The sequence below is a fragment of the Lycorma delicatula genome, chromosome 4 (assembly GCF_047948215.1).
Source record: "Lycorma delicatula isolate Av1 chromosome 4, ASM4794821v1, whole genome shotgun sequence".
Lineage (NCBI taxonomy): Eukaryota > Metazoa > Arthropoda > Insecta > Hemiptera > Fulgoridae > Lycorma > Lycorma delicatula.
In genome coordinates this window covers 121416295-121428454 of record NC_134458.1, presented here as the reverse complement: position 1 = coordinate 121428454, position 12160 = coordinate 121416295, and the positions used below count along the sequence as shown (strand labels likewise).

At 29.4% G+C, this 12160-nt stretch overlaps 1 protein-coding gene across 3 annotated transcripts in view; it reads left to right on the top strand.

Annotated features, from left to right (window-relative positions):
- The window catches only part of Myo61F (unconventional myosin 61F), a 244025-nt gene that overhangs the window by 218256 nt on the left and 13609 nt on the right, over nucleotides 1-12160 (top strand). For all 3 annotated transcript variants that reach the window (XM_075364090.1, XM_075364088.1, XM_075364089.1), the window contains 4 exons: nucleotides 1096-1249; nucleotides 6025-6256; nucleotides 9663-9893; nucleotides 11041-11200. In XM_075364090.1, coding sequence (XP_075220205.1) covers nucleotides 1096-1249; nucleotides 6025-6256; nucleotides 9663-9893; nucleotides 11041-11200 — 777 coding nt within the window. The remainder of the gene's footprint in view (nucleotides 1-1095; nucleotides 1250-6024; nucleotides 6257-9662; nucleotides 9894-11040; nucleotides 11201-12160) is intronic.

Below are 12160 nucleotides of genomic sequence, written 5' to 3'. Positions count from 1 at the left end.
GGTGGATCAAGGGAAATGTTTGTAAAACTTTGATCAAACTGCATCACAAAATTCACATTTACTTACAAAATAAAAAATAGAAGTGGTTGACAGAAATTCATCCGGAGTAATATTGTTTCAATAAAAAAAGTTTTTTAAATTTTATTGTAAATAAACTAGTGAAATGGTTGATAACTTGTAGCAACACAACTATATAATAAGGCACTTCTTGTAAGACAAAGAATAGTATTGAAATACTCAAAAGCAGTGCTGTTGCTTAATTTGATAGAGGAGAAATTGTTATTTCTTAAGAATAAGTGGTTGTTGTTTTTAATAAAAATTGTACATTTATAAGTATATACACCAATACAATTGGTGTATCATCATCAAATGCACCAACAATCTATATTAATAAAATACTGACCAGAATTTAACTGTCAAGATCTTTTTATAATCTACAAAGGTGAAATAATTTCAGAATTTCATTCTCGTTGTTTTTCTATAATTTTATTTATTAAAAATGTTATGTAATTCAGATACTGCCTACTTTCCCTAAACCATTGGTTTAGGTTAGATAACTTATTAAACGTGAAGATATATTTAGTATCTTCGCACATTTAATTTAGTATTGTTTTATGTAAATATATTTTAAATTGTTATGGATAATCCAGGAAATTCATCACAAAGAATTATCTCAGTTGTTTTTTATTGTCATTAGTTTTCACTTCTTGTCTATATTTTATTACTAAAAATATTTCTTAATAAAAACAATTATTATTTTCAATTCCTCAAAATTCAGTTTATGATACTGTGACTTTTACTCACAATCTTTTTAGTTTTATAAATTATATAAATAAAAATCATGTTGTTTTATCTTAACAGTAATAAATATTTTTGTCATGTGGTAGTTGCTAGTTACCAGTGATTAATTACTCTTATTGCTTACTACTTTAAATCATGACTAACTTCTGTGCAATGAATATTATAATGAGAATATTTATTACATCTTTATTTTTTGACAACATTAATGAAACATTAGTGAAATTAATAACAGTTATAAAACTACTTTTAATTGTTTTCCTTCATAATTCTTTTTATATTGGTATTTTTAATTAGGCTGTATTCCCAGTATCAGAATTATCTAGTAAGAAGAGGCCAGAAACAGCTGTAACCCAGTTTAAAATGAGTTTAAACCAGTTAATGGATATTCTTATGACAAAGCAACCTTCATACATACGTTGTATTAAACCAAACGATTACAAAATGCCAGGTACTGTACATCCTTTTATTCTATATTATTATGTGTTAAAATATACTATATTTATATTGTTTTGTTTGTTATTATAAATTATTTAAAATTATTTAATTAGAGATATAAGTTATTGATTTATAATTTTTATTTAACTTAAAAAGATTTTGATAATTTTTAACTTTCTAACTAAAACTCTGATAATGTTTTGATTATCAGAGGAGGACATTTTATAATTTCTTAAGGGTAGGATAACTTTTAAATAAAATTTTAATTAGTAATTTGTAAGAATTATTTATCATTTAGTATTGATTATATATATATATATATATATATATATTTAATACTGATAAATTAATTAAAATCTCATCTTTATAATGTTGAATAATGATTTATATTTCTTGTCCAGACGTTATGTAATGACATTATCAACAATTTTGTGGTTTTTTTTTTTAATGAATAACTGTACGTTTAAGACATAGAAAATGTAATGCTTTTTCGTTTATGTTCAATTTCTAACTTACTAGTTATCAGATTACCATCCTACGAGGTTAATCATTTGTTTCTTCTGTAAATTTTATTTTCTACTCCTAATGTGTTTCTTGTAATCTATTCAAATTTGGTACAGTAAGCAGTCTCATGGTTTAATGATGTGTGGTTAACTGAACTCCAGTCATAAAAGTACATTGGTATCTACTGTCTAGTATTCAAATCTGTGTAAAAGTAACTTACCTTTAGTAGGATTTGAACCTCAGAACCTTTAAATTAAAAAAAAAATCATCTATTAAATTTGTGATTTTGCAATGGTGATTTTACGACTAGCCCAACCTGGTGGGTTCTGTAATCTATTGTCTTTATTATTAATTCTATTTCTGTAAGTGCAATCTAAATAGTAATTAGGCGTCTATTTCTCTGAGCCAATTATTTTTTTAGAATTTTACTCGCTAATTATATTATTACAATATTAGTATTTGTTTAATTTTTCAAATGTGTTAAACATAAATTTACTATCATTTATTTCTAATATTGGCAGGTTTTATACTTTTTTAAAAATTTTTTATTATTTTTAATGTGGTTTGCATATTTTTCATTTTCATATAGTAAATTTGTAAGCCTGTATGTGTTCTTAGAAATGTTTTAGCAAAACATTAGAAATGTTTCTTAGAAATGCTTTACTAAAACATTTTCTTTGCTTTAAAATGCTTTATTATAAATGTTACTTTTGTCAATTTTACTTTTATAATTTTATATATTTTTTGTGTTGTTTTATATGTTATTTTTTAATTGTATAATTATTTCTTTAAATAATTTTTTGGAATAATTATATTACTTTGCTCTTTTTTGGTAAGTATATAATTTTTTCAATAATTTGAAAAAAATTATGGGTTATTTGTGTGGTCACTGACAATCTGTTAACACTATGAAAGTACTTTGACAAGAATTATGAAAAATATGAGTAATTCACTACTATAAAAATTTTAATTCATTTATCAACTTGTAACTTATTCTGTTGTTAGAATGCGTTTGAATAAGATATTTAATAATATTATCTAAGTTTAACATTTGTAATTGCATTGTATTTGTTTGTATGTATTTGTATTTCCTTATATAGCATAGTCCAAATATCTTTCTATAATGAGGAGTTTGACAAATAGTATTATGATTTGTATTCTTAACGTATCTACTGTTTATTATTTGTGAATAATAGAATTATGAAATTCCTTAAATCTTCTCGGTTTTATAAACCATGGCTGAACCACTTTTCATTTAGTGCTATCATAATTATCAAAGAGAAGATTACACATCAAGTTAATTTTTTAATAAAAACTGTACCAGATTTATGTTGCCAACCATATGATTTTAAATCATTGCCATAATCATCTTTCAATGATGCTGATTCCAATTTTTACCAATCATTCTAATTGATGTTTTAGCTGGTGGTCTTATTTAAGTGAGGAAAAATATATTGTATTTAGTTGGTCAAAAAATTGTAATAGATTTAAAATTGTTTATCCATTTAATTCATTAGTGTTATATGTTTTCATTTGCTTATATATTACACAATGTTCATGTTTATTAAAATATGATCCTTTTCTGTCAGTGTATTGCATAGCAAGATTATTGTTAATTTTAGTTTGTTTTTATGAGATTGTTGCAAATATCTACTTTATGTAACTATGGACTACTTTTATGAATTCATTCTACTTATGTTTGAAATTACATCTTGTTTGTTCAATGTAAAACTTGTGAAGTTGGAGGAGTTATTAGTATATTCCTGAAATAATGTGATTGTTTGGTTAAGATTTTCTGTATGAAATTTTTTTTCGTTTATGAAGGTTAGTGTGATTTTTTTAATTTATTTCGTGTAGGAGTGAATCATTGAGGTATTGCTATATCCAATGCATGGTACTTTGTAGGATAGATTCTTACATGTGACATATGAGGGGGTACCCAAAAAAGAAGAAGAGAATTGTCTCTTACAAGAGACAATAAGTTCTCTTATAAAAGAATATTTTTTACTTAAGATAAGATCTTGAAAATATTAATTCTGTTCAAAATACTGGTGATTAGATGATATGCACTTATTCCAGCAGTTTTTCCATTGCTTGAAAAATTGTTATATTCTTCTGAACTAATGCTGTTAAGTGCCTACAGTAATTTTTTCTTAACCTCTTCTATGTCCTGAAAACAATTTCCCTTTAGGTTTTTCTTCATCCTTAGGAATAAGAAGTTGCAGGGGACTTGGTTGGGCAAGTAAGGGTAGTGAGAAGTGGCTTCTCACCACCCTTACTGCGTTTTCATTTTTTTTGTCAAAAAATGGTTGATTTTCAACCTTGTGTGGGCAGGCACATTTCATGATAAAGCGGCCAGTCCCCTGATTGCCACAATTCAGGTCGTTTTTTTCTCACTGCCTCATACAATTGCTTTGTCATTTGCAGTTAGTAATGTTGGTTCACTGTGGTGTTCTGAGGAACAAATTCAATGTGAACAACTCCTTTGATGTCAATAAAACAAACCATTCAAGGATTTCACATATGATTTCACTTGCCATCCTTTTTTTTGCTCTAGGTGATGAAGCTGTTCAACTGAAGAACTGGTTGGACTGTTTTTTTTTTTTCAGGTTCATAGCCGTAATACTAAGATTCACCCCTGTTATGACTTCTGACAAAAAATCTGCATCAGTTTGTGCCTGTTCTTTAAATTTCTGGCACACTCTCAGAGAAATCATTGGAAAGCAGTCGTGGAACAAACTTTGCCATGATGTGTCTCATGTTCAAATCTTCAGCTAAGATTCTTTGGCATGAACTCCAGGAAATTCCAGTTATTTCCTCCAATTGTTCTGCGATGATAAAACATGGTGGCATCATGACCTTTCTGAAAATTTTCATCTGTTTAGGACATTCAGGGGTGATCCTAATGGGGTTTATCTTCAAGTGATATTTTACCATTTCCGAATCAGGCAGACTCCTCGTAAATTCTTGCCTGGTTTAGAGCTTCCTTCCCATAAGCTTCCTAAAGCATTGAAACTATTTTTGCTGCTGTTTTCTTTAACAGAAGACAGGATTTGATGTTGATGTGTTGCTCTTTAAAGTTTGCCACATCGCAAAATTGTCAAGAACATTGGGAGGGGCTTAAGAAAGCAATCACTCTTTCCGCTGTGATGGTTTCTCATGAATACCACCTAGCAAACTGAGCAGGGTGACTGTCTAGTAAACATACCCAGTAGAAGATGGCAGCACTGCCAACTCACTTGCCTTTTGAAAATAATTCTTGTTTATTTTTTTGGTGTCTCCTGTAGTTGTATGTTCAGTGTTCTTTAGATCATGGTTTCAAAAGCTGAGAGTTGATATAAGGTTGGGTATTTGGAGTGAAATGAATTAGAATATCTGCATTGTTGTTTTTCTGTATGTTAAGAAATTGTAATACATTGATTTTTTTTAATAATAAGAGTAAGAGTATTTATTTTTTATTATGTTTGTAATTAGCTGTGGAGGTTAATGGTGTATGTATGTATGTATATACACAATCATTGTTACATGTTGTATCAGTACGATATGATTGTACATGCAAAAATATATTATTTTGGGATTGTTAGTTGCATTTAAATTTGTGTATTCTGTAGGTTACAGAAAGATCTCTTCTAGGCTACTGGATTTGTGTTAAATATTTATTTTGAAAAGTAAAGTAATTTTAAGGACTGTGGTATTTGTTATTTCTGTTTGTTTTGATGATGTTCTTGTAATACATTGTTGTATTTGAGTTTAAAGAATGGATTAGGTTTCTGATATTAGCATATTTGAATAGCTTTGTATAAAAATTATGCAAAGGTTGATTTATGAGATATGCCGACTTTTTTTATTTATGAGGTCTGTGAGTTTTTATGCGTTAGAATTTATTTTTATGTGCTTTCTGATGATCTCTATGGGTTGTATTATGAAAAAAAAACATACACTAAATTTGGTCATGTTTGTTATAAAAAAACTGATTGTTTTTTGTAATAAATTTAATAATGTGCAATTAAATAATCTAATCATGTCTACATAATTTAATCATGTGTTTTTCAAACGTAACACAATTAAGTAATAAAATAACTTCTCAGTTGAACTTCTGATATCACATGTTAAAAATTATGACCATCAGTAATCTAATCAGTTGTATTACTGATTCATTAATAGAACTGCAGGAAGTGGTCAACTTAGTATTTTATTACAGGGTAAGTTTCTGAATATCTGTGATAAGTTAACCAGTTACTCAAGAAATGATTGATTATACTGGATTTTGCATGTTTTTTATAGGTCAGTTTAATGAGGAAATTGTGACACATCAAGTGAAATATCTTGGTCTTATAGAGAATTTACGTGTACGTCGAGCTGGTTTTGCATATCGTAGATGCTATGAAGAATTTTTACAACGATACAAAAGTTTATCTCCTGCTACGTGGCCACATCATAAGGGTACACTTAAACAAGCAGTCCAGGCTTTAGTCACTCATCTACAATATGGAAAAGATGATTACCGATTGGGAAAGTAAGTAAAATGTACATCTTATTTTTGGTGAAATAATATGATTCACATTGCATTCACTTATTTATTATAACTGATTATTAAAATGATACCTGGTGATTCAAAAAGGATTTCACAACTTTAAAAGATATACAAATTTATTTAGATAACTTACAGATTCAGTTGAGGTCTTATTTCATAGAAAAACACATCAAGTTTTGACTCGCATAGTTCATTAGTACTGAATTCAGCCATCAGCACTGTGACCAGTGTTGTTAAAAGTGGATACATTTACTGATGTGGAGCGTGCACTCTTCGTGTTCTAGTTTCATGATTTGCAGTCAGCAACTGCAGTTCAATGTAATTTTTGTAGAGAGTAAGGTAGGGAGCCTCCTAGTAGGAATACAGTTTATTCTTGGCACCAAACCTTCATTGAGACAGACTGTTCTGTTAAACATTCAAAATCACCAGACACCTACCCACATGTCCCTGAAGCTGCTGAACAACTCAGAAAGCTTTGCCTACAGTCACAAAAAAATCAAGTCGATGTGCATCATGTCAGACTGACATTCCACAAATGATCTTTGTATTACGTAAATAATTGCACAAAGCCATACAAACTAACTGTAGTTCAACACATTACAGATGACGATAAAGTTGCTAAGCTGCAGTTATATGTAAAATGATGGATAGAATTGCAGGTAACAATACATTTTTAGACCATATAATTTTTAGTAACAGTCAACATTTCACATCAGAGGCAAGGTTAACAGCCATAACTGCCAAATATGTGGTAGTGAAAATCCTCATGAAAATTTGCATGACGTTCATGATAGCTCTAAGGTCAGTGTTTTTTATGCCCTAAGCAGGCAAAAATGGTCCGTTCTTCTTTCAGAGGCAACCATAAATGGTATCATTTACCTGAAAATACTTAAAAATTTTCTAATACCTCAGTTAGATGATGATGATGATGACCAAGATTGACATCATTACTATCAATATGGAGTACCACCTCACTACTGCCTAGAAGTCTAAGAGTTTCTTCATGTCGATTCCCAGGATAGTGGAGTGTTCATGAAGGTCCAATTGTATGGCCACCTCGCTCCCCAAATCTTTTCTTGTGGCTTAGAAGTTTTTGTCACTTGCATTAAAATGAAATTACTGATATAATCTTTAGATACATCAACCGTTCCTAGCCCTGTTGGGCTTTAACAGGAGTTGTCTATCGCCCTCTGACTCTTTACATCTCATAGTAATAAGCCTGGCCTCGTTGGGATGCCACCGATGCAAATGCCTCGGTAGACATTTGAATCGGTGATTTAATAACTCAGCTTGTTGCCTTTGCTGTAGGCCTCGTCTGGAATCTTTAGATACATCTTGATTCCACCCTGAGGGGAGAATATCCCGAACTTCCCCTTTTTCATAAATATTACACACCATTTTGTATAATCTATCAATCGCTTCCTCACCTGCACTGCGCAGTAATTCTACAGGTATTCCGTCTATTCCAGGAGCTTTTCTGCCATTCAAATCTTTTAATGCTCTCTTAAATTCAGATCTCAGTATTGTTTCTCCCCTTTCATCCTCTTCAACTTCCTCTTCTTCCTCTATAACACCATTTTCTAATTCATTTCCTCCGTATAACTCTTCAATATATTCCTCCTACCTATCTCGACTTTGCCATTCATATTATAAATTGGTGTACCATCTTTGTTTAACACATTATTAGATTTTAATTTATGTACCCCAAAATTTTCCTTAACTTTCCTCTATGCTCCGTCTATTTTACCAATGTTCATTTTTCTTTCCACTTCTGAATACTTTTCTTTAATTCACTCTTCTTTCGCTAGTTTGCACTTCCTGTTTATATTATTTCTTAATTGTCTATAGTTCCTTTTACTTTCTTCATCACTAGTATTCTTATATTTTCTATGTTCATTCATGAGCTGCAATATATTGTCTGAAATCCAAGGTTTTCTACTAGTTCTCTTTGTTCCGCTAAGTTCGCTTCTGCTGATTTAAGAATTTCCTTTTTAATGTTCTCCCATTCTTCTGTCTACATTTTCTACTTTATTTTTTTTACTCAGACCTCTTGTGATGTCCTTCTCAAAAATCTTCTTTATCTCCTCTTCATCAAGCTTCTCTAAATTCCAGAGATTCATCTGACATCTTTTCTTCAGGTTTTTAAACCCCAATATACACTAATACTAAATTATGGTCACTATCAATGTCTGCTCCAGGGTAAGTTTTGCAGTCTTCGAGTTGATTTCAAAATCTTTGCTTAACCATGATATAATCATCTGATACCTTGCAGTATCACCTGGCTTTTTCCATGTGCATATTCTTCTATTATGATTTTTAAACTGGGTGTTGGCAATTACTAAATTATACTTTGTGCAAAACTCTATAAGTCGGTCCCCTCTTTCATTCCTTTTGCCCAGCTCGTATTCATCCACTACATTTTGTTCCTTACCTTTTCCAATGCTTGCATTTCAATCTCCAACTATTATTAAACTTTCATCTCCTTTTATGTATTTAATTGCTTCATCAATTTCTTCCTATACACACTACCTCATATCATCGTGGGTGCTTGTAGGCATATAGACGTTAACAGTCGTTGTTGGTTTAGATTTTGATTTTATCCATATTACAATGGTTCTATTGCTATGCATTTTGAAATACTCTACTCTCTTCTTGTTCATTATGAAACCTACTCCTGCCTGCCATTATTTGAAGCCAAGTAGTCCCCACCCAGAGATCTGAACGGGGGACTAGTTTACCTCCGGAATATTTTACCAAAGAAGGCGCCTCCATCATTGCTATATGAAAATGCAGAGAGCTACATCTTCTTGGGAAAAAAGCAGTTGTAGTTTTCCATTGCTTTCAGCTGCACAGTACTGAGAGGACTGAGTGATGTTGATATGGCCATTTAGTCATCCTGACCTACACCCTTAACAACTACTAAAAGAGCTGCTGCCCTCTTTCAGGAATAATTCCCTTAGTCTGGCTCTCAACAGATATCTCTCCGAATATGGTTGCACATTCGGTCCAGCTACTCTATGTCACTGAGCGCTCAAGCTCCCTCACCAATAGCAAGGTCTCATGATTCATAGAGGGAGTTTATAATGGTATTTAGTTAATATACATTTTAAGATAAGGTTTATATTATGTCTCAATTCAGTGCATCTACTTCATTGTTCTTCTTAAAATAATCTTATTAAAAAGAAAATTATTTTTATTTTATTAATGGTGGTGATTCAGCTAACTTTAAAGTATCTTTTTAATTATGGAATATAATAATAGTTATTTTACGTGGGTTAAACTACTTTCACTAACACAACTTCTCAGTTTCAAATCTAATATTAGTTCATGCTTACAAGATGGGAGTTGATTTCAGGTACTGATGAAATTAATTATTTTTATATTTCAGTACTAAAATCTTTATCAGATATCCAAAGACTTTATTCAGAACTGAAGACGCATTCCAAGCAAGAAAGCATGAATTAGTTGCAATGGTTCAGAGTCATTGGCGACGTTTTGTACAGCAACGAAAGTATTTAGAAATGAGAAATGCAGCAATTGTTATTGAAACCTGGACACGCAGACTACTAGCAAAGCGTGAAGCAGAAAGAAGAAGAAAAGCTGTTCAAGTAATTAGAGGGTAAGTTTTTACAAATTTGGATATCCTTTTGAGGAATATTAATATCATGTTATAATGTGTGGTGCTTCTTCTTGTAAAATTATAACTTTCAACTTGATCTCCAAGTTGTAATAAATTTTTTTTAGCAAAACTCTATTCTAAGTTAATTATAACATAAATTTTTTAAATGTTCAGAAAAATGAAATATGCATTATTACTTTTCCAATTTTTTTATAGCATTTTATCTGAAAATAATGCAGTAAAATTTGAGAAATTTTAGTCAAAACTTCATTAGATTTTAAATAATATTTAAAAATACATAAAAAACAATAAAGTAGAAGTGGTTGTTGGTTGAAGTATGGTCAATATACAACTAACAACCGTATGAAATTGCCAATATTCTCAGAAATAAAGTTACTTTGTCAATTTCAAAACAATATTCTAAACAAACAAGATTCACCCCTAGGCACATGAAACACTTAATAACAGTACATATAACAGTATCAAACTTCGTAAGTCAATTCATAGAATTAGTACGTACATACAAAAATACTTAACTGCAATATACAAATATTTTACCTTCATTGTGCATAAATAAAGATTTTAAAACATTACTTGATCATTATGAATTTACAATCATTATAATTTGACAAAAGATAACATGCTAAACAAACAAGTAGTACTTAAATAAAATATTTTATTTATGTACTTTCCGGATGTTAAAATATAAGAAGACTGTAAACTAACCCTAATATTTTTTGATGAGTAGTTTTACTTTCTTCTTTTTCTTTTCAATGATAACCTCTAACAACTATTGATTTGTAATCTAGGTCTGACCCTGGTAAATCTTCCATACTGAGAATGCCATAACTTTAATTAATCAGAAAACGAGTTATTAAATAATTAACAATTTTAAAATCATTTTATTAAAATCTTACAATAAGAATGAAACTGACACTTTTTGAAGTACTAATATTATGTTGTTATACTTCATAATTGCTTAAAAAAAATTATTTAAAAAAATTTTAATGTTGTAACATGAATATAATTTTGTAGTTGCTTATTGTGTAAAATTCCTTTTGCATCGTTTATAATTATAAAATGTCATACATCATGTTTATTTTATAATCTTTTACCTATAATGGAAATAGTATATTTTTAATTTCAGATTTATTGATGGGTTTATTACAAGAGGTGGTGCACCAACCGAAAATAATAAAAGATTTATAAGAACAGCTAGAGTTAAATATTTAACCAGATTAGCAAACAATTTACCTCCGACATTACTTTCAACAAACTGGCCAGTTCCACCTACTATTTGTAATGAAGTAAGTTATTAAATTAAATTTAAATATTTAGTATTATATACATATTTTTCTTTTGTTTTCTCAAAAGAAACAATTCTAATTAAAACTGACTAATGCACAAAGTTTGAACAAATTGAGAAAAAGATAAAAAATTATCAATTTTTTATGTGATTTATTACATTAATTTTACATTCTACTTTGTAAATATTTTAACAGTGTCAGGAAAGCTTTCTTAAATTGAATGTTATTTTTTCAAAAATAGATACTTATGTTGAAATAGATAAAAAGCTTTTTACATTTGTATTTTTTTTATATTGATTAAAAAATAGTCATCTGTAGAATATAATTATAATGACATTATAATTAGAAATCATTAATAATAAGAAAAATAAATGATTTATTTTCTCTAAATTATTAGAGAAACTTATTCTGCACAATTTTTTTTTAAGTAATGTAATGATTAGTGGCTTTTATCTACTTTAAAGAATAAACATCAGTATGTATATTATTTATTAAAATCACTTTAGTACTATTGTTTAAAAATTACATGGAACAATGTTCTCATATATGAAGATCAAAAAACATTATAAATGAAATGCATATTTGAAAACTAGAAAAAAAAAAAAAAAATACTTGCTTAATTGTGGCATCTACTGTACATAACATTGATAGACAAAAAAAAATTTAATGTTTCTCTAAGTGTGATACCATTTCTTGAATTGCTTTTTCTGTGTACATTACAGATCTGTAAGTACAATTTTTCTATCACCTTTAGTTTTAATTGCGCTTCAAAAAAAATTAAGAGAAAATATAGATAAAAAATCTATAAAATTTATAATTTTGCATGGCCATACCTGTGTTATAGCCTCAGGCACATCCCAAGTTAATGTCCAACAGTAATTGGCTAGTATGTTAGTATTTCATTTCCCTTTATAGCGGCTTTACATCACCAAAATGTCTTGGTGGAAACGTTGACTGTGT